Below are 27,655 nucleotides of genomic sequence, written 5' to 3' on the forward strand. Positions count from 1 at the left end.
AATAGTAACAATAACAGTTGCTAGGGCAGCAGCGGAAGCAATAACAGTAGCCAGGTGATCAGCAGAAGCAATAACAGTAGCCATGGCATCAGTAGAAGCAATAACAGTAGCCAGGGCAACAGCGGAAGCAATAACAGTAGCCAGAGAAGCAGCAGAAACGATAACTGTAGCCAAGGCAGTAGTAGAAGTAATAACAGTAGCCAGGGCAGCAGCAGAAGCAATGACAGTGGCCAGGGAAGCAGTGGAAGCAATAACAGTAGCACATGCAGCAGCGGAAGCAATAACAGAAGCCAGGGCTGCAGCAGAAGCAATAACAGTAGCCAGGGCACCAGCAGTAGTAACAATAAACGTAGCCAGTGAAGCAGCAGATTCAATAACAGAAGCCAGGACAACAGCAGAAGCAGTAACAGTAGCCAGAGCAGAAGCAGAAGCAATAACTGTAGCCATGGCAGCAGCAGAACCAATAATAGTAGCCAGAGCAGCAGAGAAAGTAATAACAGTAGCCAGGGCAGCTGCAGAAGCAATAACAGTAGCCAGGGTAGCAGAGGAAGCAATATCAGTAGTCCGGGCAGCAGCAGTAGCAATAACAGTAGCAATGGCAGCAGCAGAACCAATAACAGTAGCCAGGGCAGCAGAGAAAGTAATACCAGTAACCCGGGCAGCAGCAGAAGCAATAACACTAGCCAGGGCAGCAGCAGAAGCAATAACAGTAGCCAGGGCAGAAGCAGAAGCAATAACAGTAGCCAGGGCAGAAGCAGAAGCAATAACAGTAGCCAGGTCAGCAGCAGAAGCAATAACAGTAGCCAGGTCAGCAGCAGAAGCAATAACAGTAGCCAGGCAGCAGGTGAAATAATAACAGTATCCTGGCCAGCAGCAGAAGCAATAACAGCATCCAGGGCAGCAGCAGTAGTAACAATAACAGTTACCTGGCAGCAGCGGAAGCAATAACGATAGCCAGGGCAGCAGCGGAAGCAATAGCAGTAGCCAGGACAGCAGCGGAAGCAATACCAGTAGCCAGGGCAGCAGCGGAAGCAATAACAGTAGTCAGGGCAGCAGAATTAGCAATAACAGTAGCTATGACATCAGCAGAAGCAATAACAGTAGCCAGGGCAGCAGCGGAGGCAATAACAGCAGCCAGAAAACAGAAGCAATAACAGTAGCCAGGGGAGCAGCAGAAGCAATAACAGTATTCATGACAGAAGCAGTAGCTATAACAGTAGCCATAGCAGCAGCAGAAGCAATAACAGTAGCCAGGCAGCAGCAGAAACAATAACGGTAGCCCCGGTTGCAGCAGCCGCAATAACAGTAGCCAGGCCAGCAGCAGAAGCAATAACAGAAGCCAGGGCACGAGCAGAAGCAATAATTGTAGCCAGAGCCGCAGAGAAAGCAATAACAGTAGCCAGGGCAGCAGCAGAAGCAATAACTGTAGCCAGGGCAGCAGCGGAAGCAATAACAGTAGTCTGGGCAGCAGCAGTAGAAATAACAGTAACCATTGCAGCAGCAAAAGCAATACCAGTAGCCAGGGCAGCAGCAGAAGCAATAACAGTAGCCAGGTCAGCAGCAGAAGCAATACCAGTAGCCAGGGCAGCAGCAGAAGCAATATCAGTAGCCAGGGCAGCAGCAGAAGCAATAACTGTAGCCAGAGCAGAAGCAGAAGCAACACCAGTAGCCAGGGCAGCAGCGGAAACAATAACAGTTCTTAGGGCAGCAACAGAAGCAAAAATGGTAGCCAGAGCAGCAGCAGAAGCAATAACAGTAGCTAGAGAAGCAACAGTAGTAACAATAACAGTTGCCAGGGCAGCAGCGGAAGCAATAACAGTAGCCATGGCATCAGCACTAGCAATAACAGTAGCCTGGGCAGCAGCAGAAGCAATAAGAGTTGCCAAGGAAGCAGCAGAAGCAATAACAGTAGCCAGGACAGCAGCAGAAGCAATAACAGTAGCCAGGGCAGCAGCGGAAGCAATAACCCTAATCAAGGCAGCAGCAGTAGCAATAACAGTAGGCATTGCAGCAGCAGAAGCAATAACAGTAGCCAGGGCAGCAGAGGAGGTAATAACAGTAGTCAGGGCAGCAGCAGAAGCAATAACAGTAGCCAGGGCAGCAGCGGAGGCAATAACAGTAGCCAGGGAAGCAGCAGAAGCAATAACAGTGACCAGGGCAGCAGCAGAAGCAATAACGGTATCCATGGCAGAAGCAGTAGCTATAACAGTAGCCATAGCAGCAGCAGAAGCAATAACAGTAGCCAGGCAGCAACAGAAGCAATAAAAGTTGCCCGGGTTGCAGCAGCAGCAATAACAGTAGCCAGGGCAGCGGCAGAAACTATAACATTGGCCAAAGCAGCAGCCGAAGCAATAACAGAAGCCAGGGCACCAGCAGAAGCAATAATAGTAGCCAGAGCCGCAGGTTAAGCATTAACAGTGCACAAAGCAGCAGCAGAAGCAAAAACAGTAGACAGGGCAACAGCGGAAGCAATAACATTTGCCAGGGCAGTAGCGGAAGCAATAACAGTAGCCAGGTCAGCAGCAGAAGCAATACCAGTAGCCAGGGCAGCAGCAGAAGCAATACCAGTAGCCAGGGCAGCAGCAGAAGCAATACCAGTAGCCAGGGAAGCAGCAGAAGCAATACCAGTAACCAGGGCAGCAGCAGAAGCAATAACAGTAGCCAGGGCAGCTGCAGAAGCAATAACAGTAGCCAGGGCAGCAGCAGAAGCAATAACAGTAGCCACGGCAGATGCAGAAGCAATACCAGTAGCCAGGGCAGCAGCGGAAACAATAACAGTTCTTAGGGAAGCAGCAGAAGCAATAATGGTAGCCAGAGTAGCAGCAGAAGCAATAACAGTAGCCAGGGCAGCAGCAGAAGTAATAATAGTTGCCAGAGCAGCAAAGAAAGCAATAACAGTAGCCAGGAAAGCAGCAGTAGTAACCTTAACAGTTGCCAGAGCAGCAGCGGAAGCAATAACAGTAGCCAGGGCATCGGCACTAGCAATAACAGTAGCCTGGACAGCAGCAGAAGCAATAACATTAGCCAGGGCAGCAGCTGAACATAAGAACATAACATAAGAACAAAGGCAACTGCAGAAGGCCTATTGGCCCATACGAGGCAGCTGCTATTTATAACCACCCAATCCCACTCATATAATTGTCCAACCCACGCTTGAAACAATCGAGGGACCCCACCTCCAGCACGTTACGCGGTAATTGGTTCCACAAATCAACAACCCTGTTACTGAACCAGTATTTACCCAAGTCTTTCCTAAATCTAAACTTATCCAATTTATACCCATTGTTTCGTATTCTGTCTTGTGTTGATACTTTTAATACCCTATTAATATCCCCTTTGTTATGTCCATTCACCCACTTGTAAACCTCTATCATGTCACCCCTAACTCTTCGCCTTTCCAGTGAATGCAACTTAAGCTTTGTTAATCTTTCTTCATATGAAAGATTTCTAATTTGGGGAATTAACTTAGTCATCCTTCGCTGGACACGTTCAAGTGAATTTATATCCATTCTATAATATGGCGACCAAAACTGAACTGCATAATCTAAATGGGGCCTAACTAGAGCAAGATATAGCTTGAGAACGACACCAGGTGTTTTGTTACTAACGCTGCGATTAATAAATCCAAGTGTCCGATTTGCCTTTTTACGAACATTTATGCATTGATCCTTTTATTTTTTATTTTATTTTATTTATATATATACAAGAAGGTACATTGGGTTTGTGAGAATACATTGGATAGTACAGTAATTACATTCTTGTAAAGCCACTAGTACACGCAGCGTTTCGGGCAGGTCCTTAATCTAGCAGATAATTTTAAGTAGGTAATTTCAATCAGAATTGATAAATGAAAGATACATTACAAGAGAAAAATGAGATGAGAGAGATAAGTAAGTATATTAAAGCACATTGTTATATTAAGCTCTGATTGATTACATTGACAGCTTGATTAGTAATTTAAACAAGGTTAATAGACACCATACAGCAGATTGACAGCACATATAAGACAGCAATGATCACAATGGTAAAGATGTTCAGAATGGGTACATAAAGATTGGGAGACTGGGTAGCAAAAGATACAGATAAACAAGATTTATAAACACCATACAATAGAATGGCAGCACATATAAGAAAACAGCAATGATCTCAATAGTAAAGATGTTCAAATGGGAACAAAAAGGTTGGGAGATTGGGTAGCAATAGATACAGTGCAATTTTAAGGCAAAAAGAGAAAAACTATGAAGATGAAATTAGGTACTTTTTAGTATTGATTTTGAATGATGTAAAAGTTGGACAGCTTTTCAATTCAGTAGGGAGTGAGTTCCATAAACTGGGTCCCTTTATTTGCATAGAGTGTTTACACAAATTAAGTTTAACTCTGGGGATATCGAAGAGATATTTATTTCTGGTGTGGTGATAGTGGGTCCTATTACATCTGTCCAGGAAGAGTTTCAGACAAGGATTTGCATTTAAGAACAGGGTTTTGTAAATGTAGTTGACACAAGAGAATTTGTGGAGTGAGATTATGTTTAGCATGTTTAGGGAGTTAAACAAGGGGGCTGTGTGTTGTCTGAAAGCAGAATTTGATATTATTCTGATAGCAGATTTTTGCTGGGTGATGATGGACTTGAGGTGGTTTGCAGTGGTTGAACCCCATGCACAGATACCATAGTTGAGATAGGGATAGATTAGTGCATAATATAGAGAGATGAGAGCAGAGTTAGGAACATAATATCTGATTTTGGAGAGTATACCAACTGTTTTAGAGACTTTCTTAGTTATGTGTTGTATGTGGGTACTGAAGTTGAGTCTCTTGTCTAGGAATATGCCAAGAAACTTTCCATCATTTTTATTGCTAATGTTTACATTGTCAATCTGAAGCTGAATTGCATTTGTAGATTTGCTTCCAAATAGGATGTAGTAGGTCTTTTTTTTTGTTTTAAATTCTTACTAATCATAACTCCCAGATCCCTTTCGCAAAACGACTTCGCAATCTCAACACCATCTAGCTCGTATCTTGTAACTCTATCATCATTACCTAACCTCAGAACTTTACATTTATCAGCATTAAACTGCATCTGCCAATCCTTTGACCATTTCAAAACCCTATCTGTATCAACTTGAAGTGATAGTGAGTCCTCCTCCGAATTAATTTCCCTACCGATTTTCGTATCATCGGCAAATTTGCAAATGTTGCTACTCAAACCTGAATCTAAATCATTTATATATATTATAAACAACAGAGATCCCAGGACAGAGCCTTGAGGCACTCCACTTACAACATTTTCCCACTCTGACTTGATTCCATTTATACTAACTCTCTGTTTCCTTTGGTATATCCATGCCCTATTCCAGCTTAATATAGCACCCCCAATACCATGAGATTCTATCTTTTTAATCAGTCTTTCATGTGGCACTGTATCAAAAGCTTTGCTAAAGTCAAGGTACACAACATCGCAATCCTTACCACTATCAACTGCCTCAACTATGCTAGAATAAAAAGATAACAAATTTGTTAAACATGAACGGCCATTTATAAAACCATGTTGCGACTCAATTATTAATTTATGTTTTTCAAGATGAAGACGAATTTTATTTGCTATTATAGATTCGAGTAACTTTCCCACAATAGACGTTAGGCTAATTGGTCGATAGTTAGACGCACGTGATCTATCTCCTTTCTTAAAAACTGGTATCACATTAGCAACTTTCCAAAACTCTGGCACTCTGCCTGACTCTATTGATTTATTAAATATGGTTGACAGTGGGTCACAAAGCTCCTCTTTGCATTCTCTAAGCACCCTGGCAAACACTTCATCCGGCCCTGGGGATTTGTTTGGTTTGAGTTTTACTATTTGTTTAAGAACATCCTCCCTGGTAACTGCTAAACTCGTCAACCTGTCCTCATCCCCACCCACATAGCCTTGTTCGGCTGAAGGCATATTGTTAAGTTCCTCTTTAGTAAATACAGATACAAAATATTTATTAAAAATACTACTCATCTCTTCATCACTATCTGTTATTTGACCTGTCTCAGTTTTTAATGGACCTATCCTTTCCCTAGTCTTAGTAGGATATAACTGAAAAAAACCTTTAGGATTTGTCTTTGCTTGCCTTGCTATGCGAACTTCATAGTTTTTTTTTGCTTTCCTTATCTCTTTTTTAACCTTTCTAACCAGTTGTACGAATTCCTGTTCTAAAGTGACCTCCCCATTTTTAATCCTTTTGTACCAAGCTCTCTTTTTACCTATAAGGTTCTTCAAATTCTTTGTTATCCACTTTGGGTCATTAGTATTCGATCTATTCAATTTTAATGGTATACTACGTTCCTGAGCTTTGTTTAGAATATTCCTAAATAAGTTATATATTGAATCCACATCGAAATCCCCATTTACGTCACCTATCGCTGGGTTCATGTCTCGCTCCAAGACCGGCCCACACCCCATACCCAAGACTTTCCAATCAATTTGACCCAAAAAATTTCTTAGGCTATTAAAATCAGCTTTTCGAAAATCTGGCTCTTTAACAGTAGCCAGGGCAAGAGCAGAAGCAATAACATTAGCCAGGGCAGCAACGGAAACAATAACAGTAGCCAGGGCAGCAGCAGAAGAAATAACGGTAGCCAGAGCAGGAGCAGAAGCAATAACAGTAGCCAAGGCAGCAGCAGAAGCAAAACAGTAGCTAGGGCAGCAGCGGAAGGAATAACAGTAGCCAAGGCAGCAGCAGAAGCAATAACAGAAGCCAGGGCAACAGAAGAAGCAATAACAGTAGCCAGAGCAGAAGCAGAAGCAATAACAGTAGCCAGGGCAGCAGCAGAAGCAATAATAGTAGCCAGGAAAGCAGCAGAAGCAATAACAGCAGCCTGAGCAGCAGCAGAAGCAATACCAGTAGCCAGGGCAGCAGCAGAAGCAATAACAGTAGCCAGGGCAAGAGCAGAAGCAATAACATAAGCCAGGGCAGCAAAAGAAGCAATAACAGTAGCCAGGGCAGCAGCGGAAGGAATAACAGTAGCCAAGGCAGCAGCAGAAGCAATAACAGAAGCCAGGGTAACAGCAGAAGCAATAACAGTAGCCAGAGCAGAAGCAGAAGCAATACCAGTAGACAGGGCAGCAGCAGAAGCAAGAACAGTAGCCAGGGCAGCAGCAGAAGAAATAACGGTAGCCAGAGCAGGAGCAGAAGCAATAACAGTAGCCAAGGCAGCTGCAGAAGCAAAACAGTAGCTAGGGCAGCATCAGTAGTAACAATAACAGTTGCCAGGGTAGCAGCGAAAGCAATAATAGTAGCTAGGGCATCAGCACTAGCAACAACAGTAGCCAGGGCAGCAGCAGAAGCAATACCAGTAGCCAGAGCCGCAGCAGAAGCAATAACAGTGGTCAGGGCAGAAGCAATAGCAATAACAGTAGCCATGGTTGAAGCAGAAGCAATAACAGTAGTCATTGCAGCAGTAGAAGCAATACAGAAACCATTGCAGCAGCAGAAGCAATACAGAAGCCAGGGCATAAGCAGAAGCAATAACAGTAGCCAGAGCAGAACCAGAAGCAATAGCAGTAGCCAGGGCAGAAGCAGAAGCAATAATAGTAGCTAGAGCCGCAGAAAGAGCAATAACAGTAGCCAGGGCAGCTGCAGAAGCAATAACAGTAATCAGGGAAGCAGCAGTAGCAATAACAGTAGCCATTGCAGCAGCAGAAGCAATAACACTAGCCCGGGCAGCAGCGGAAGCAATACCAGTAGCCCGTGCATCAACAGAAGCAATAACAGTAGCCAGGGCAGCAGCAGAAGCAATAACAGTAGCCAGGGCAGCAGCAGAAGCAATGATAGTAGCCAGGGAAGCAGAGGAAGCAATAACAGTAGCCAGGGCCGCAGCAGAAGCAATACCAGTAGCCCGGGAAGCAGCAGAAGCAATAACAGTAACCAGGGCAGCAGCAGAAGCAATAACAGTAGCCAGGGCAGCAGGAGAAGCAATAACAGTAGCCAGGGCAGCAGTGGAAACAATAACAGTAGCCAGAGCAGCAGCAGAAGCAATAACAGTGGCCAGGGAAGCAGCGGAAGCAATAACAGTAGCCCGGGCAGCAGCAGAAGCAATTCCAGTAGCCAGGGCAGCAGCAGAAGCAATAACAGTAGCCAGGGCAGCAGCAGAAGCAATAACAGTAGCCAGGGCAGCAGCAGAAGCAATAACAGTAGCCAGGGCTGCAGCGGAAACAATACCAGTTGCCAGGTCAGCAACAGTAGTAACAATAACAGTTGCCAGGGCAGCAGTGGAAGCAATAACAGTAGCCAGGGCAGAAGCAGAAGCAATACAAGTAGCCAGGGCAGCAGCAGTAGTAACAATAACAGTTGCCAGGGCTGCAGTGGAAGCAAGAACAGTAGCCAGGGCAGCAGCAGAAGCAATACCAGAAGCCAAGGCAGCAGCAGAAGCAATAACAGTAGCCAGGGCAGCAGCAGAAGCAACAACTGTAACCAGGGCACCAGCGGAAATAATAACAGTAGCCCAGGCAGAAGCAGAAGCAATAACAGTAGCCAGGGCAGCAGCAGTAGCAATAACAGTAGCAAGGGCAGCAGAAGAAGGAATAACAGTAGCCAGGGAAGCAGCGAAAGTAATAACAGTAGCCCGGGCAGAAGCAGAAGCAGTAACAGTATCCAAGGCAGCAGCAGAAGAAATAATAGTAGCCAGAGCAGCGGAGAAAGCAGTAACAGAAGCTAGGGCAGCAGCAGAAGCAATAACAGTAGCTAGGGCAGCAGCGGAAAGCAATACCAGTAGCCCAGCAAGAAGCAGAAGCAATACCAGTAGCCAGGGCAGCAGCAGAAGCAACAACAGTAGCTTGGACAACAGAAGAAGGAATAACAGTAGCCAGGGAAGCAGCAATAGCAGTAGCCCGGGCAGCGGCAGGAGGAGCAGTAACAGTAGCCAGGGCAGCAGCAGTAGCAATAATAGTAGCCAGATTAGCAGCAGAAGCAATAACAGAAGCCAGAGCAGAAGCAGAAGCAATAACAGTAGCCGGGGCAGCAGCATAAGCAATAACAGTAGCAAGAGCCGCAGAGAAAACAATAACAGTAGCTAGGGCAGCAGCAGAAGCAATAACAGTAGCCATGGCAGCAGCGGAAGCAATAACAGTAGTCAGGGCAGCAGCAGTAGGAATAACAGTCGCCATTGCAGCAGCAGAAGCAATAACAGTAGCCAGGGCTGCAGCGTAAGCAATACCAGTAGCCCGGGCATCAGAAGAAGCAATAACAGTAGCCAGGGCAGAAGCAGAAGCAATAATAGTAGCCAGGGCTGAAGCAAAAGCAATAACAGTAGTCAGGGCAGCAATGGAAGCAATAATAGGGAGCCAGTCGGCTGAACGGACAGCACACTGGACTTGTGATCCTGTGGTCCCGGGTTCGATCCCGGGCGCAGGCGAGAAACTATGGGCAGAGTTTCTTTCACCCTATGCCCCTGTTACCTAGCAGTAAATAGGTACCTGGGTGCTAGTCAGCTGTCACGGGCTGCTTCCTGGGGGTGGAGGCCTGGTCGAGGACCGGGCCGCGGGGACACTAAAGCCCCGAAATTATCTCAAGATAACCTCAAGGGCAGGAACGGAAGCAATAACAGTAGCCAGGGCAGCAGCAAAAGCAATAACAGAAGCCAGGGCAACAGCAAAAGCAATAACAGTAGCCACAGCAAAAGCAGAAGCAATAACAGTAGCCAGGAGAGCAGCAGAAGCAATAATAGTAGTCAGAGCAGCAGCGGAAGCAATACCAGTAGCCAGGGAACAGCAGAAGCAATAAAAGTAGCCAGGGCAGCAGCAGAAGAATTAACAGTAGCCAGGGCAGCAGCAGAAGCAATAACAGTAGCCAGGGCAGCAGGAGAAGCAATAACAGAAGCCAGGGCAGCAGCAGAAGCAATAACTGTAACCAGGGCAGCAGCAGAAGCAATAACTGTAACCAGGGCAGCAGCGGAAACAATAACAGTAGCCAGGGCAGCAGCAGGAGCAATAATACTAGCCAGGGCAGCAGCATTAGTAACAATAACAGTTGCTAGGGCAGCAGCGGAAGCAATATCAGTAGCCATGCAGGGCATCAGCAGAAGCAAAAACAGTAGCCAGGGCAGTAGCGGAAGCAATAACAGTAGTCAGGGCAGCAGCAGAAGCAATAACAGTAGCCATGGCAGCAGCAGAAGCAATAACAGTAGCCAGGGCAGCAGCGGAAGGAATACCAGTAGCCAAGGAACCAGCAGAAGCAATAAAAGTAGCCAGGGCAGCAGCAGAAGAATTAACAGTAGCCTGGGCAACAGCAGTAGCTGTGGGAAAAATCTGCTGGGATTGATATAAGAGGAGACTACTAGAGACTTGGTCTGAACTAAATTAAAAAATTACTGTCTGCAAATTAATTCCTAGAATCTCTAGCTAGGGTCGTAAATCCTGGCTCCTCTTTTCCTAATGATAGATTGTGGGCTGTAAGGGACAGGTGGGGTGGATGAATTAGTTGATAGAAGTTCCAGTCCACCTGTAGACAGGGATCTCACATCAGCTTGTATAATAATAATAATAATAATAATAATAATAATAATAATAATAATAATAATAATAATTTTTATTTAGGCAAAGGTACATACATAAAGAGATTTTACAAAGTTTGTTGGCTTTATAGATAGAGCTAGTACATACAATGCCTAAAGCCACTATTACGCAAAGCGTTTCGGGCAGGAGAAAACACTACTGACTAAAGCTTAAAACTAATGGGTAAAAAGAAAAATATGCGTTGAGTACAAATAAAAATAGGGGTAAAAGAGGGGGGAACATTGTTGAAAAAACAGCACAAATACAATTACAAATTATTACAGAAAATTACATTAAAACAGCGTTGATTTGAAAAACAAAAAAAAACAAAAAACATACATGGGTTGACAATAGAGGGGTAAGGTAGGTTACAGGGAATTTATTAGGTATAGCTTCGTTTTTAACTTAAACTGGTTGAGAGAGGTACTGTCTTTAACATGGTTGGGAAGGTCATTCCACATTCTGGGCCCCTTGATTTGTAGAGCATTTCTGGTTTGATTAAGTCGTACTCTAGGAATATCAAAACTGTATTTATTTCTGGTGTGGTGCTCATGGGTTCTGTTACAACCTTCTATGAAGCTTTTGAGATCAGGATTGGCATTACAGTTTAGCGTTTTATATATGTATAATACACATGAGAGATTGTGCAGTGACTTAATGTCTAACATATTCAGGGATTTGAGTAGGGGTACCGAGTGATGTCTGGGGCCAGAATTGGATATTGTCCTAATAGCAGCTTTGTGTTGAGTAATTAGAGGACGTAAGTGATTTTGGGTAGTAGAGCCCCAAGCACAAATACCATAGTTGAGATATGGATAGATAAGGGAGTAATAGAGAGTCACCAGGGCAGGGCGTGGTACATAATATCTGATCTTAGAAAGAATGCCCACAGTTTTTGAAACTTTTTTTGATATGTTTAGAATGTGTCCCTGGAAATTCAGCTTGTGGTCATTGAGAATGCCAAGGAATTTGCCATCTAATTTGTTACAAATTTGGGTATTGTTTATTTTGAGATTTATTTGATTAGAGGATTTATTGCCAAACAGAATATAGAAAGTTTTGTCAATGTTAAGGGTGAGTTTGTTGGCAGTTAGCCACAGATGGACTTTATTTAGCTCAGTATTTACTGTGGCATTTAGAGCAAGGGGATCAGGACTGGAGTAAATGAAGGTTGTGTCGTCAGCAAATAGGATTGGTTTGAGGTGTTGGGAGGCATTTGGAAGGTCATTAATGTAGATGAGAAAGAGGAGAGGGCCAAGTATGCTGCCCTGGGGAACACCAATGTTGATGGGTAGGGTGGGAGAAATTGTATTATTCACAGAAACACATTGGAGCCTGTCAGTAAGGTAGGATTTGAGGTATTGTAGGGAGTGTCCTCTGACACCATAATGATGTAATTTAAGAAGAAGGTTTTGGTGGTTGACAGTATCGAAAGCTTTACGCAGGTCCACAAATAACCCAACAGGGAACTCATTTTTATCAAGAGCTGTATTAATCGAGTTAAGCATACTAATAAGTGCATCGTTAGTGCTTTTTTTGGGCCTGTAGCCATATTGGCAAGGGCTAAGTATATTGAGTTTGGCTAGATATGAGTAAAGCTGCTTATAGATTAGTTTTTCAACAATTTTTGACAAGTTTGGCAGGATTGATATAGGTCTGTAGTTGTTAACATCTGTGAGATCACCACATTTGTGGACAGGCGTTACTCTCGCTTTTTTTAGAATATCTGGAAAGGTTTGGAGTTCAAGTGACTTGTTGAAGAGCAAAGCAATAGCAGGGGCTAAAGATCTGGAGGCTTTTTTGTAGATTAAAGTTGGTATCTCCTCAAGGGCACCAGACTTGGTTTTAAGGGAAAGGATTATCTCATTGACGTCAATGGAATTAATAGGCTTTAGGTACAGAGACTGGGGATAGTTCCCTGTAAGATAGTCCTTAATGTCAGTACTGGAAGATGTAATATCATTAGCAAGGGATGAACCAATGGAAGAGAAGAACCTATTGAACTCAATAGCAGAATCAGAGGCTGAAAGCTGACCATCGTTATTAGACAGGAGAGTCGGTTTGTTATTTAAAGACTTCTTTGATCCCAATATTTGTGAAATTGTTCTCCATGTTTGTTTAATGTTGCTCTTTATTTGGGTAAATTTATCTTCGTAGTATTTAGTTTTGGCTTGTCTAATTATCTTAGATAGCAATAATGAGTAATTCTTTGAGAATTCTTTGGAGACAATTCCTAACCTATACTTTTTCTCAAGGTCATGTTTTTTATTAATAGATTTAAGTATTCCATTTGTAAGCCAGGGATTGTTAAGCCTTTTGGTTGTGACTTGTTTTGTAAGCATAGGACAGTGTATATTATACAAGGATAAGATTTGATAAATTCAGTTACTGTATATGACTGAACACTGGCTCTGTTTAAATCAGGGATTTAAACATACATAGTCTAACCTAGCACCATAACTAACAGCCATTAGGTTCTTATACTATAAACAAATTAAATTGCAAAGGTATAATAAATGACTTTAAATGTAGTCTAAGCACTTAACTAAGTACTAGATATTATTCAATTAAATAAACTTGTATGATAATTTATAAATTAACTAAGCAAGCAATTGTTAACTTTATTTATATATTCAAATATATATGCAGACATATTCAATTTATATGATTATGTAGTCAGCTTGACTGAATCCTTTTCCGCACAATGGGCACTCACGAGACTTTATTTACGCATTGCGACTGAATCTTTTTCTGACAACTGGACACTCATGAGGTTTAGTGCCTGGACAAGGACCTGCTGCTCTTCAACAATATTAATAAACTTACTGAAATGTGAGGCTTAGCCTCGCTTTTTAACCAACAGACAGATTTATAGGATATTAAAGTCACACAAGCATACAATTGACCAATCATATACCAAAATAACCTTCAATATACTTCTCTGCCAGTCGGGGTGCCTGTCTGACAAGGAGCCAGACTGATTAACTCTCTCTTGTTGAGTTTAGGCACGATATTTTGTCACAGCATTGCTGTATGATGAACTGGTAGCGTTGCTACGTGATTGACCCTGCAGTTGCAGAAGAATGATAGTTGCTGATGATTAGGAATGAAGGTGGTGGAAACCGTGTCACTATGAGCTCCACTATACACTCCTATTTTATATAAATGTTCTAGGATTTTCCTTGTAGATATTGTCCAGGTACTCCCCCAATTCTAGAGAGTGTTCACTGGTGATAAAGATATTAGATAAGGTGTCCTTGAGCTGGTAATGTTCGCTAAGGATCCGTCACATGTGTTCACCGTTGTCAACAAACGCGTGGTCCTGCTCGGCTCTCGTGGACGCTTCTCACCCAGATCCCTTCCCATGCTCCCCGAGCACGGAAGTCTTCTATGAATATTGATTGATTATTTTTACAGTCTAGACTTATGATTGAGATAAGCTGTAATTATAATATAATTTGATATAGGATATAAAGCTTATAAGTACCACTGATTCTTATTAAGGATCCGATTTTTATCCCTACTGGATATTGAATCAATGTTCCAATAATTTTTTAATTATAAAATCCTTCTAGAAGTTTCTGGATCCATAAGAGATCATGCACAAAGTCACGTAGGCATCAATAGGGCCCTATGCGTACGGGATCCAAGTGGCATTATCTTCTAGGATCAAACTGTATAATGAATCTATAATGATTCTGATATGATTTTAGATATGATTTGATATGATACAGAAATTATACATTTCTTAGATGATAATTAGATATGGTGGGTAAAAATTTCCCACATCTTCCAGAGGGAGAGAACTGGCACAGAGTCCAATACTAAGGACAGTAGTAACCAGCTGTATTTATTTACTCTCCATCGGATTGATAATACAAGTGCAAATTTTGCTTGCACTTTAGTGCGGCTGTCTGTTGTGGACGATTGTGTCTGTTAGGAGTCTGTGGGTCATGTGGAGTTAGAGTGTCTTGAGGTCTCTCAGGATCTAACTGCAGCTGGCTCACTGATTCCATGTGGATGAGTTTGTCCAATGTCTTTAGGGAAGTTGTTCCTTTAGACAGGATTTTGACTATTCTCAAAATCCCCTGGCTATCTGGATGGACTGAGACAACTTTACCTAATGGCCAGTCAGCCCTAGGGCCATCACTGTCTACCAAGACAATATCGCCAGGTTGGAGATTAGATATATTATGTGGGACATTGGCCCCATAGTGATGTTCTCGTAGAGATGTAAGATATTCTTTTGTCCAAACATCATTCCATTTTTGGATTATGCTGGACAGATGCTTATACCCCTGAACCAACTCGCTCTGACCCACATATGAGGGATCTCTGATCTCATCATCCACTAGAGATGGTACTGGAGTCAGAAGTCTTCCATACATTAGGTGTGCAGGACTTAATGGCTCATGTTGAGTAGGATCATCAGACAAGTAAGTCAACGGCCGGTTATTCACCCTTGATTCTATTTCCGTGATTACTGTCTGGAGTTCTTGAAGATTGATTTTCTGACGGTGTAGAGATTTTCTCAAGGATCTTTTGACAGTTCCTATTAACCGTTCATAAAATCCTCCGTGCCATGGGGCTCTCGGAGGGATAAATTTCCATCTGCAATGACGCTGTTCCAGTGTGGAAGTAACTGCAGGATGGGAACAAATTTCCCGTAGACATGCTTCTCCAGCTACCAAGTTTGCTCCGTTGTCTGAAATCATCAGCTTAGGGCATGAACGGCGTGCTGCGAATCTGCGGAAAGCTTGTATAAATGATTGAGCAGTCATATCGGGTGTTACCTCTAAATGTACTGCCCTGGTGGTAGCACAGGTGAACAGACAGATGTATGCCTTGATAGGTTGCTTATCTGGAGTCCCTGTTAGATATATTGCTCCTGTATAATCTACTCCTGTCGTTTCGAAAGGATGTAGATGGACCACTCGTTCCTTTGGTAGGGGTGGTGGCCCTGGATAAGAGCAAGTTCTTGCATCGTACCTTCGGCATATCATGCAATTTTTCAAGATTGATTTGACTGACTGTCTTCCCTGAGGAATCCAGTACTGCTGTCTGATTTGTGTGAGTGTGTCTAACACTCCTACATGTTTGATGATTTGTTGATGTGTATGTAACACAATCAACCTGGTGATCCAATGATTTTTTGGTAAAAGCCATGGATGCACAGTATCTAGATTGATATCTGCGTGTTTAATTCTCCCTCCACAACGCAGAATGTTGTGATTTTCTTGGTCTATCCACAGACCGAGATTGTGTTTTAACTTATGCGGAAGATTTTCATAGTTATTCCCATAAGTTTCTTTCTGGGCTTGTCTTACCCAATAGATAAGTGCATCAGGAAAAGTGTATTTAATACCTTTTTTCCTGAGATAATGAAACACGTTCTGTGTTACATTGATTAATTTGATGAGCGAGGAGTAACGAGTACAATCCAAGACTGATATTTGAGCTTGCTGCCTGGTGGTAGTTATGGTTTGTGTCGAGATGACGTGTGGCTTTTGTTCAGGCCAACTACCATTCACGAACCATCGAGGCCCATGAAACCAAATATCTGCCTTTGCAAATTGTTTAAATGTCATACCTCTTGATAAAAGATCAGCTGGATTATCTTTTGTTGGTACATGCAACAATTGAAAGCCTGCGGAAATTTCTTTAATTTCCGAGACGCGATTTTTTACATATGGAGTTGGACAGTTGTCGTTTCGTACCCATTGTAATACAGCTTCATTGTCAGACCATATAATGACATCTTTGATGTTCATGGTAGACAAGACTTGTTTGATATGCACTGCTAAGCGGGTGCCAGTTAGCAATGCAGTTAGTTCCATCTGAGGCAAAGTCCTTTTTTTTAATGGAGCAACTCTGGCCTTAGAGGTGATAAGATGTGATTGATTAGAAGTCACTAAGTAAGCACAAGCTCCAAAGGCTTTGGCTGACGAGTCTGCGAATACATGTAGTGATACTTCATCATTTTCCTCGACTATGTGTCTTGGAAAGATTATCTTTTCGACTAAAGTTTGTTCTTGAGCTTTTTGTAACTGGAGTGGTAGTGGATCATCCCAACCAACTTTAGTCTTCCAAGCTTCTTGCACCAATAAACGCCACTTGATAGTTAAAGGATTTAGTAGACCAAGTGGGTCGAATACTTTACTAACTTGTGAAAGCAAATCCCTTTTTGTAGCAATGCAATAATTTACTGGTACAGCTCTGATTTGAACTGTGTCCGAGATTAAATCCCACTCCATGCCTAACACCTTTTGTGATTCTGGTACATGATATTCAGGGTAATCTCTTGCTATTTGATTATTCAATGTTGTATTATTAGAGGCCCAAGACTGTAGTGGCATGTTGGCACCTTGTAGTTCCTTGTTGGCCTCTTGATATAATTGTAACAGTTCAGTAGTACTGTTAACTGTCCCTTGAAAATTACCTACATATAGATTCTGACTGATTTCAGCCTTATAGGGACTTGATGATTTCTTCAGATGAGTATCTAGAGTTGCTTGCAATAGAAATGGACTACTTGTCGCGCCAAAAAGAACTGATGAGAATCTGTAGGTCACTATAGGACTATTGATATCTTCTGGGTTCTCTACCCATAGAAACTTAGTGAAGTCTCTATCTTCTTCCTGCAAGCCAACTCTTAGAAAGGCCTTACTTATATCTGCTGAATACGCATATTTGTTAAGTCTAAACTTCAACAGTATGTCATACAATTTCTGAGTTAGACTTAGACCTGTTTGCAAACAATCATTTAGACTGGTTCCTTGGGGTCCAGATTTAGAGCTACAATTAAAAACTATCCGTAAAGGAGTCGTTTTTTAATCTCTCATTACAGCCATGTGTGGTAAAAAATGGCCTGTTTGCTTATTGTCATGTTTCACGACTTCGATGAATTTATTCTTTAATTGTTGAGCTATAATCTCATGATAGAGTTTTAAATGCTCAGGCCTTTTTCTTAGCTTTGCTAATTGAGATTTAAATTGGCTATAAGCCATGTGATAATTGGTAGGTAAGGTTTTATGGTTGATTTTCCATGGTAGCCTTACCCAGTATTGTCCATCATGGTACTGTACAGTTTCTAAGTACTGATTGTATGCACAGACATCATCAGGACTTGGTTGTTCAGGAATTATTCCTATGGCATCAAGTTCCCACAATTGATGTACAGATTCCAATCCATCATCAATCATGTGGGGGATATTAAGTGGTGACTGTTCTTTGCCTAGCCATGCCACGATTACAGTTTCTATATGATGTGATTTTACAGGAGTTGAAGGTTCAAGATCTAGTATAGGTCCTGTCATCAATATGCCTCCTGCCGATTTGAGAATATTCATACCCATACATTCCTCTGATCCCAGAATGAATCGATGATAGTAGTCAGCTCCAATCAGGATTCCGATATTCCCTATGTAGTCGGAATCGAGTAGAGGATCTGCTAATTGGATTCCTTTTTCTTTTAGGAATTTAATTGTTGCTGCCAGACCAGTCACTTCCATTTCAGTAGGAATTTTATCAACTACTATGGCTTCGACTGTCCTTTGGGATGTACCTAGACAGACAATGAGTTGTACTACTGGAAAAGTTCTACGACCTGAACTGGTAAAAAACCCTGATATGGATGTAGATATTTGCTTTGAAGATTTAAGTTGTAAATCTTCTGCCATCTTTTTACTGATAAAGGTTTTCTGAGAACCTTGATAAAAAAAGCCTCTTGTTTGAATACAAATTCCTTGATTGCATAGTTCTAGCTGTGCAGTAGGCAATATAGCTGTTGTAACAATTTCTGTATCTAAGGCATTGACATTACTCATTACTGTACAGTATTGTATGGCTGTTGTGTTATTATCATCTTTGGGTTTTGCCTGAGATGCAGGTTGATTATTGGATGTCTGTGATCTGGATTGAGTGTTGATATCACCACAGAGTGCTGTGTGATGTACACTTTTATGACAATATTGGCAGTTCTGCAATTGAGTATTACATTCACTTGTATCATGCTTCCGTAAACAACGGATGCACCTGTTCAGAGATTTCAGTCGATTGATTCGACTGGCACGACCTTCATAAACTGTGCATTGATAAATGGTATGTGCTTCTTGACAGAATAAACATTTTAGGGCACTTGCAGCTCCTTTTGTCTTATCTGTCTTGGGAGTTTTATTTCCTACAGTTCTGTTAACTGTGGGGGATATAGCATAAGAGCCAACATCACTCTGTTTCCACTTTGCAGAAGAGGAGTTTTGTTGCCTTGATTTTTGACTGCCAGTTTGGACATTTTTGTTTTTGTCCATGGATTCACTTTTAGTGATTTTTTCTTGTGATTCAAGTTTTCCTCGGCTTCGTAATCTTTGTACGTAAGCTCGAAGTCCATCAAAGATTTGGCTCTGTGATAATATGTTGGTGTTATAATGGGTGCATAGGCTGTCTATGACCTCATTAGGAAGTTTCCTTTGAATGATTAACTTTGTAAGCCACTCTGCATTTCCTACAGGTACTTTTGTACTAAGGGCTTTGATGATTGATTCTATAGACAATCGAAATGATTGTAGTGACTCATAACTTTTATTGGGAGAGGGTAAATCCAATAATTTGTATGTGAGACGAGCAATAGCTGTCTCCTTATCACTGTAGTTATCTTGTAACAACTGTAAGGCATGGTCGTAATCATCATCTGTTAATGACAAATTAGCAATGACCTGCCTTGCCTCTCCTCGTAACTGGCCTTGTAAATATTGAAACTTCGTCACTTTTTTGAGAGAAGCGTTGGAGTTTATTATAGAATCAAAGGCTCTCCAGAAGGTATCCCAATCGTCTTCATCCTTGCCCTCAAAATATGGTAAATGTACCTTTGGGAGCTCTGCTGCTATATGTGTGATAGTTGCATTGCTCTGTTGAGTGGATGAGCTCACATTGGATTGGGTTCCTGCTTGAGATATTTGTTTGATTAAAGGATCAAGTTGATCTTGGATTTTATCTTCATACATTGTCATTTCAGCAATGATTTCCTGAAGTTCCCTTTGGGTTAAATCTGCAGTAGCCATTTCTGTTAGATAAATCTCTGCATGGCGTTTGATTTGTCCATACTTTTCAACAGCTGCTTTTACTCTGGTATTCAAAATTATTAAATCAGGAGATGGTTGTCTAGCCAACTTTTGACATTTGTCAATCAGTTGAGTTAGGTGATTTTGTAGACCAATAAGTGTCCTTCTATTTCCTGTTTCAGCTGCTGGTGGAATACTGTCAGCCATTTTGACCTTTTCCGAGTTTCGGAGATTCCGAGATATTTACTTTTTTCTGATAAATATGTATGATGTTAATGTATTTTGATAAATGAGCTTTCCTGTCTACTTAGGTAATGATTCCAAAGATCGTCCTTCATTTCCTCCCTGGAATCTGGTTGTAGCAGGTGTTCAATTATCAAAAGTACTGTAATAATTTGATTTGTGACCCGAATGCACCAAGTTGGTAAATCCTGTAATAATTTTTAAAAAATAGTAAATGGTACTATTTTTGCAAAGTTATAACAAGATCTGTTACCATAATAATTGTTTGATAAAATACAGTAGAATGCCTACTGGTTTTACCTGTAATAGGGTTTGATATAGTTGATTATAGTTAGATTGTAATGAAATGCTCTTACAGTGATAAAAACCCTTTTTTAAGGAATATTATGTAATGACCAGCTCTGAAAAGCAGTTGATTAGAGATAATGCTAGATAAAACACTTAAATATGTATGTAATGTTACCATAAGTGAGGTAAATAATTGTGTTTATGATTAAGATGCAGTTGTGTCTTTGACACTGATATACTTAAGTACTGTGGTTTCTTAACACTGAACAGTATTAGTATGCTATGAATGCTTACTAGTTAATGGATATGGTAGCTTAAGCCACTGCAAACAATATGTTTACTTAAGATATATAGCTATGATAAATATTGGCTGATAGCTAGAATAGGCTAGAATATGTAAAAAAATTTCCAATGCAAACTCAAGAAGTTTCTTATGTATTTGCTGGAATGATATTTGGTAAACGAATGACCATAAATATCTAGGTACACAGGACCATTATTATCTAGGTTCGAAGGACCATTAATATCTAGGTTCGAAGGACCATTAATGTGGGAAAAACCTGCTGGGATTGATATAAGAGGAGCCTACTAGAGACTTGGACTGAACTAAATTAAAAAATTACTGTCTGCAAATTAATTCCTAGAATCTCAGGCTAGGGTCGTAAATCCTGGCTCCTCTTTTCCTAATGATAGATTGTGGGCTGTAAGGGACAGGTGGGGTGGATGAATTAGTTGATAGAAGTTCCAGCCCACCTGTAGACAGGGATCTCACATCAGCTTGTATATTATACAAGGATAAGATTTGATAAATTCAGTTATATGACTGAACACTGGCTCTGTTTAAATCAGGGATTTAAACATACATAGTCTAACCTAGCACCATAACTAACAGTAATTAGGTTCTTATACTATAAACAAATTAAATTGCAAAGGTATAATAAATGACTTTAAATGTAGTCTAAGCACTTAACTAAGTACTAGATATTATTCAATTAAATGAACTTGCATGATAACTTATAAATTAACTAAGCAAGCAATTGTTAACTTTATTTATATATTCAAATATATATGCAGACATATTCAATTTATATGATTATGTGGTCAGCTTGACTGAATCCTTTTCCGCACAATGGGCACTCATAAGACTTTATTTACGCATTGCGACTGAATCTTTTTCTGACAACTGGACACTCATGAGGTTATGTGCCTGGACAAGGACCTGCTGCTTTTCAACAATATTAATAAACTTACTGAAATGTGAGGCTTAGCCTCGCTTTTTAACCAACAGACAGATTTATAGGATATTAAAGTCACACAAGCATACAATTGACCAATCATATACCAAAATAACCTTCAATATACTTCTCTGCCAGTCGGGGTGCCTGTCTGACAAGGAGCCAGACTGATTAACTCTCTCTTGTTGAGTTTAGGCACGATATTTTGTCACAGCGTTGCTGTATGATGTACTGGTAGCGTTGCTACGTGATTGACCCTGCAGTTGCAGAAGAATGATAGTTGCTGATGATTAGGAATGAAGGTGGTGGAAACCGTGTCACTATGAGCTCCACTATACACTCCTATTTTATATAAATGTTCTAGGATTTTCCTTGTAGATATTGTCCAGGTACTCCCCCAGTTCTAGAGAGTGTTGACTGGTGATAAAGATATTAGATAAGGTGTCCTTGAGCTGGTAATGTTCGCTAAGGATCCGTCACACGTGTTCACCGTTGTCAACAAACGCGTGGTCCTGCTCGGCTCTCGTGGACGCTTCTCACCCAGATCCCTTCCCATGCTCCCCGAGCACGGAAGTCTTCTATGAATATTGATTGATTATTTTTATAGTCTAGACTTATGATTGAGATAAGCTGTAATTATAATATAATTTGATATAGGATATAAAGCTTATAAGTAGTACTCGATAGTACCACTGATTCTTATTAAGGATCCGATTTTTATCCCTACCGGATATTGAATCAATGTTCCAATAATTTTTTAATTATAAAATCCTTCTAGAAGTTTCTGGATCCATAAGAGATCATGCACAAAGTCACGTAGGCATCTATAGGGCCCTATGAGTACGGGATCCAAGTGGCATTATCTTCTAGGATCAAACTGTATAATGAATCTGATATGATTTTAGATATGATTTGATATGATACAGAAATTATACATTTCTTAGATGATAATTAGATATAGTGGGTAAAAATTTCCCACATCTTCCAGAGGGAGAGAACTGGCACAGCAGAAGCAATAACAGTAGCCAGGGAAGCAGCAGAAGCAATAAAAGTAGCCAGGGCAGCAGCAGAAGAATAAACAGTAGCCAGGGCAGCAGCAGAAGAAATAACAGTGGCCATGAAAACAGCGGAAGCAATAACAGTAGCCCGGGCAGCAGCAGAAGCAATACTAGTAGCCACCGCAGCAGCAGAAGCAATAACAGTAGCCAGGGCAGCAACAGAAGCAATACCAGTAGCCAGGGCAGCAGAGGAAGCAATAACAGTAGCCAGAGCAGCAGCAGAAGCAATAACAGTAGCCAGGGCAGAAGCAAAAGCAAAACAGTAGCCAGGGCAGCAACAGTAGTAACAATAACAGTTGCCAGGGCAGCAGCAGAAGCAATACCAGTAGCCAGGGCAGCAGCAGCAGTAACATAACAGTAGCCAGAGCAGCAGCAGAAGCAATAACAGTAGCCAGAGCCGCATCAGAAGCAATAACAGTAGCCAGGGCAGAAGCAGTAGTAACAGTAACAGTTGCTAGGGCAGCAACGGAAGAAATACCAGTAGCCAGATCAGCAGCAGAAGCAATAACAGTAGCCAGGGCAGCAGCAGTAGGAATAACAGTAGCCATGGTAGCAGAAGAAGCAATAACAGTAGCCCGGGCAGCAGCTGAAGCAATAACAGAAGCCAGGGCAGCACCATAAGCAATAAGAGTACCCAGGGCAGCAGCAGAAGCAATAACAGTAGCCAGGGCAGCAGCGGAAGCAATAACAGTAGCCCGGACAGCACCAGAAGCAGTAACAGTAGTCTGGGCAACAGCAGAAGCAATAACAGTAGCTATGGTAGCAGCAGAAGCAATAACAGCAGCCCGGGCAGAAGCTGAAGCAATAACAGTAGCAAGGGCAGCAGCAGCAGAAGCAATAACAGTAGCCAAGGAAGCAGCAAAAGCAATAACAGTAATCAGGGCAGCAACGGAAGTAATAACAGTAGTCTGGACAGGAGCGGAAGCAATAACAGTAGCCAGGGCAGCAGCAGAAGAAATAACAGTGGCCATGAAAACAGCGGAAGCAATAACAGTAGCCCGGGCAGCAGCAGAAGCAATACTAGTAGCCACCGCAGCAGCAGAAGCAATAACAGTAGCCAGGGCAGCAACAGAAGCAATACCAGTAGCCAGGGCAGCAGAGGAAGCAATAACAGTAGCCAGAGCAGCAGCAGAGGCAATAACAGTAGCCAAGGCAGAAGCAAAAGCAAAACAGTAGCCAGGGCAGCAACAGTAGTAACAATAACAGTTGCCAGGGCAGCAGCAGAAGCAATACCAGTAGCCAGGGCAGCAGCAGCAGTAACATAACAGTAGCCAGAGCAGCAGCAGAAGCAATAACAGTAGCCAGATCCGCATCAGAAGCAATAACAGTAGCCAGGGCAGAAGCAGTAGTAACAGTAACAGTTGCTAGGGCAGCAACGGAAGAAATAACAGTAGCCAGATCAGCAGCAGAAGCAATAACAGTAGCCAGGGCAGCAGCAGTAGGAATAACAGTAGCCATGGTAGCAGAAGAAGCAATAACAGTAGCCCGGGCAGCAGCTGAAGCAATAACAGAAGCCAGGGCAGCACCATAAGCAATAAGAGTACCCAGGGCAGCAGCAGAAGCAATAACAGTAGCCAGGGCAGCAGCGGAAGCAATAACAGTAGCCCGGACAGCAGCAGAAGCAGCAACAGTAGTCTGGGCAACAGCAGAAGCAATAACAGTAGCTATAGTAGCAGCAGAAGCAATAACAGTAGCCCGGGCAGAAGCTGAAGCAATAACAGTAGCAAGGGCAGCAGCAGCAGAAGCAATAACAGTAGCCAAGGAAGCAGCAAAAGCAATAACAGTAATCAGGGCAGCAACGGAAGTAATAACAGTAGTCTGGGCAGGAGCAGAAGCAATAACAGTAGCCAGGGCAGCAGCAGAAGCAATAACAGTAGCCTGGACAGCAGCAGAAGCAATAATAGTAGCCAGAGCAGCAGAGAAAGCAATAACAGTAGTCAGAGCAGCTGCAGAACCAAAAACAGTAGCCAGGGCAGCAGTGGAAGCAATGACAGTAGTCAAGGCAGCAACAGTAGCCATGCCACCAGTATAAGCAATAACAGCATCCAGGGTAGCAGCGGAAGCAATAATAGTAGCCCGGGCATCAGCAGAAGCAATAACAGTAGTAAGGGCAGCAGCAGAAGCAATAACAGTAGCTAGGGAATCAGCTGAAGCAATAACAGTAGCCCGGGAAGCAGCAGAAGCAATAACAGAAGCCAGGGCAGCAGCAGAAGCAATACCAGTAGCCAGGGCAGCAGCAGAAGCAATAACTGTAACCAGAGCAGCAGCGTAAACAATAACAGTAGCCAGGGCAGCAGCAAGAGCAATAATACTAGCCAGGGCAGCAGCATTAGTAACAATAACAGTTGCTAGGGCAGCAGCGGAAGCAATAACAGTAGCCATGCAGGGCATCAGCAGAAGCAATAACAGTAAGCAGGGCAGCAGCGGAAGCAATAACAGTAGTCAGGGCAGCAGCAGTAGCAATAACAGTAGCCAGGGCAGCAGCAGAAGCAATAACAGTAGCCAGGGCAGCAGCAGAAGCAATAACAGAAGCCATGGCAGCAGCAGAAGCAATAACTGTAACCAGGGCAGCAGCAGAAGCAATAACTGTAACCAGGGCAGCAGCGGAAACATTAACAGTAGCCAGGGCAGCAGCAGGAGCAATAATACTAGCCAGGGCAGCAGCATTAGTAATAATAACAGTTGCTAGGGCAGCAGCGGAAGCAATATCAGTAGCCATGAAGGGCATCAGCAGAAGCAAAAACAGTAGCCAGGGCAGTAGCGGAAGCAATAACAGTAGTCAGGGCACCAGCAGAAGCAATAACAGTAGCCATGGCAGCAGCAGAAGCAATAACAGTAGCCAGGGCAGCAGCGGAATCAAAATTAGTAGTCCGGGCATCAGCGGAAGCAATAACAGAAGCCAGGGCAGCAACAGAAGCAATAACAATAGTCAGGGCAGCAGCAGTAGCAATAACAGTAGCCATTGCAGCAGCAGAAGCAGTAACAGTAGCCAGGGCAGCAGCAGAAGCAATAATAGTAGCCAGAGCAGCAAAGAAAGCAATAACAGTAGCCAGGGAAGCAGCAGTAGTAACAATAACAGTTGCCAGGGCAGCAGCGGAAACAATAACAGTAGCCAGGGCATCAGTACTAGCAATGACAGTAGGAAGGGCAGCAGCAGAAGCAGTATAAGTAGCTAGGGCAGCAGCAGACGCAATAACAATGGGCAGGGCAGCAGCAGTAGTAACAATAACAGTTGCCAGGGCTGCAGTGAAAGCAATAACAGTAGCTTGGGCATCAGCAGAAGCAATAACAGTAGCCAGGTCAGCAGCAGAAGCAGTAACAATAGTCAGGGCAGCAGCAGCAGCAATAAAAGTAGCCATTGCTGCAAAAGAAGCAGTAACAGTAGCCAGGGCATGAGCGGAAGCAATAACAGCATTCAGGACAGCAGCAGAAGAAATAACAGTAGCCAGAGCAGCAGCAGAAGCAATAACAGTAGCCAGTGCAGCAGCGGAATGAATAACATTAGTCAGGGCAGCAGCAGCGGCAATAACGGTAGCCATGGTAGCAGCAGAAGCAATAACAGTAGCCAGGGCAGCAACGGAAACAATAACAGTAGCCAGGGCCGCAGCAGAAACAATAACAATAGCCAGGGCAGCAACAGAAGCAATACCAGAAGCCAGGGCAGCTGAGGAAGCAATAACAGTAGCCAGAGCAGCAGCAGAAGCAATAACAGTAGCCAGGGCAGAAGCAAAAGCAAAACAGTAGCCATGGCAGCAACAGTAGTAACAATAACAGTTGCCAGGGCAGCAGTGGAAGCAATAACAGTAGCCAGGGCAGCAGCAGAAGCAATACCAGTAGCTAGGGCAGCATCAGCAGTAACATAACAGTAGCCAGGGCAGCAGCAGAAGCAATAACAGTAGCCAGAGCTGCATCAGAAGCAATAACAGTAGCCAGGGCAGAAGCAGTGGTAACAGTAACAGTTGCTAGGGCAACAACGGAAGAAATAATAGTAGCCAGATCAGCAGCAGAAGCAATAACAGTAGCCAGGGCAGCAGCAGTAGCAATAACAGTAGCTATGGTAGCAGAAGAAGCAATAACAGTAGCCCGGGCAGCAGCTGAAGCAATAACAGAAGCCAGGGCAGCACCATAAGCAATAAGAGTACCCAGGGCAGCAGCAGAAGCAATAACAGTAGCCAGGGCAGCAGCGGAAGCAATAACAGTAGCCCGGACAGCAGCAGAAGCAGTAACAGTAGTCTGGGCAACAGCAGAAGCAGTAACAGTAGTCTGGGCAACAGCAGAAGCAATAACAGTAGCTATGGTAGCAGCAGAAGCAATAACAGTAGCCCGGGCAGAAGCTGAAGCAATAACAGTAGCAAGGGCAGCAGCAGCAGAAGCAATAACAGTAGCCAAGGAAGCAGCAAAAGTAATAACAGTAATCAGGGCAGCAACGGAAGCAATAACAGTAGCCTGGGCAGGACCGGAAGCAATAAGGGTAGCCAGGGCAGCAGCAGAAGCAATAACAAAAGCCAGGGCAACAGCAAAAGCAATAACAGTAGCCACAGCAGAAGCAGAAGCAATAACAGTAGCCAGGACAGCAGCAGAAGCAATAATAGTAGCCAGAGCTGCAGAGAAAGCAATAACAGTAGTCAGAGCAGCTGCAGAAGCAAAAACAGTAGCCAGGGCAGCAGTGGAAGCAATGACAGCAGTCAAGGCAGCAACAGTAGCAATAACAGTAGCCATGCCACCAGTATAAGCAATAACAGCATCCAGGGTAGCAGCGGAAGCAATAATAGTAGGCTGGGCATCAGCAGAAGCAATAACAGTAGTAAGGGCAGCAGTAGAAGCAATAACAGTAGCTAGGGAATCAGCTGAAGCAATAACAGTAGCCCGGGAAGCAGCAGAAGCAATATCAGAAGCCAGGGCAGCAGCAGAAGCAATACCAGTAGCCAGGGCAGCTGTCGGAAAATCCGACACCATATAATATATCCTACAGACAGATAATAGCTGTGTTGTATAAACAAGTTAACCATAGAAAACGTAACTTGTGCAATTACCGTCTAAAGAAAACGGGATATCATCACCACATACTATTATATTCACCACCTATTATGGTGGGAATTATTCTTAAATACATTAGTCTTTGGACTTTACCATCAGAAAAACATCTGATATAAATTAACTTAATTATCAATATTAAAGTAGAGTAAATGTGACCCTTCTATCACTTATTGACATCTGGACAATGTAGGCCAGGCGTCAGT

General features: G+C 42.8%; 5 protein-coding genes across 5 annotated transcripts; all 5 read right to left on the bottom strand.

The window, feature by feature from the left end:
- Window positions 1–2,404: 2,404 nt before the first annotated feature.
- LOC138368899 (pneumococcal serine-rich repeat protein-like) lies at window positions 2,405–9,149 on the bottom strand. The gene is made up of 4 exons (XM_069331617.1): window positions 8,783–9,149; window positions 7,399–8,697; window positions 6,886–7,200; window positions 2,405–3,036 (listed from the first exon to the last, which is right to left on the bottom strand). The coding sequence occupies exons 1-4, from the start codon at window positions 9,147–9,149 to the stop codon at window positions 2,405–2,407; spliced, it is 2,613 nt and encodes an 870-aa protein (XP_069187718.1).
- A 563-nt stretch (window positions 9,150–9,712) lies between these two features.
- On the bottom strand, window positions 9,713–10,048 carry LOC138368900 (ice-structuring protein 4-like). Its single transcript, XM_069331618.1, has one exon. It carries the CDS (start codon window positions 10,046–10,048, stop codon window positions 9,713–9,715), a length of 336 nt encoding a protein of 111 aa, XP_069187719.1.
- Window positions 10,049–13,536: 3,488 nt separating this feature from the next.
- On the bottom strand, window positions 13,537–24,797 carry LOC138368901 (ice-structuring glycoprotein-like). The gene is made up of 6 exons (XM_069331619.1): window positions 23,649–24,797; window positions 22,739–23,323; window positions 21,898–21,987; window positions 17,813–18,514; window positions 13,886–13,975; window positions 13,537–13,602 (listed from the first exon to the last, which is right to left on the bottom strand). The coding sequence occupies exons 1-6, from the start codon at window positions 24,795–24,797 to the stop codon at window positions 13,537–13,539; spliced, it is 2,682 nt and encodes an 893-aa protein (XP_069187720.1).
- Window positions 24,798–25,123: 326 nt separating this feature from the next.
- Window positions 25,124–25,954, bottom strand: LOC123756955 (antifreeze protein Maxi-like). The gene has a single exon (XM_069331620.1). It carries the CDS (start codon window positions 25,952–25,954, stop codon window positions 25,124–25,126), a length of 831 nt encoding a protein of 276 aa, XP_069187721.1.
- Window positions 25,955–26,252: 298 nt separating this feature from the next.
- Window positions 26,253–27,371, bottom strand: LOC138368903 (pneumococcal serine-rich repeat protein-like). The gene has a single exon (XM_069331621.1). The coding sequence runs from the start codon at window positions 27,369–27,371 to the stop codon at window positions 26,253–26,255; it is 1,119 nt and encodes a 372-aa protein (XP_069187722.1).
- Window positions 27,372–27,655: the final 284 nt, after the last annotated feature.

The sequence above is a fragment of the Procambarus clarkii genome, chromosome 26, assembly GCF_040958095.1.
Source record: "Procambarus clarkii isolate CNS0578487 chromosome 26, FALCON_Pclarkii_2.0, whole genome shotgun sequence".
NCBI classification, from domain to species: Eukaryota; Metazoa; Arthropoda; class Malacostraca; order Decapoda; family Cambaridae; genus Procambarus; species Procambarus clarkii.

Bases quoted from the DNA above. Each gene is read 5' to 3' on its own strand.
- LOC138368900 (XM_069331618.1), bottom strand. From the start codon at position 10,048: ATGGCTACTGATATTGCTTCCGCTGCTGCCCTAGCAACTGTTATTGTT.
- LOC138368903 (XM_069331621.1), bottom strand. From the start codon at position 27,371: ATGGTGTCGGATTTTCCGACAGCTGCCCTGGCTACTGGTATTGCTTCT.
- LOC138368901 (XM_069331619.1), bottom strand. From the start codon at position 24,797: ATGGCTACTGTTATTGCTTCCGCTGCTGCCCTAGCAACTGTTATTGTT. The intron at 23,324-23,648 runs GTATTGCTTCTG...GCTCCTGTCCAG, and splicing joins TGCTGCTGCCCTGGCTACTG to ACTACTGTTATTACTTCCGT. The intron at 18,515-21,897 runs GTGAGAAGCGTC...ACTCAATTGCAG, and splicing joins GAGCATGGGAAGGGATCTGG to AACTGCCAATATTGTCATAA.
- LOC138368899 (XM_069331617.1), bottom strand. From the start codon at position 9,149: ATGGCGACTGTTATTCCTACTGCTGCTGCCCTGACTACTGTTATTGCT. The intron at 8,698-8,782 runs GTATTGCTTCTG...CTGCTGCCCTAG, and splicing joins TGCTGCTGCCCTGGCTACTG to CTTCTGTTACTGCTTTCTCC. The intron at 3,037-6,885 runs GTATTGCTTCTG...TCTTATGTTCAG, and splicing joins TGCTGCTGCCCTGGCTACTG to CTGCTGCCCTGGCTAATGTT.
- LOC123756955 (XM_069331620.1), bottom strand. From the start codon at position 25,954: ATGGCTACCGTTATTGCCGCTGCTGCTGCCCTGACTAATGTTATTCAT.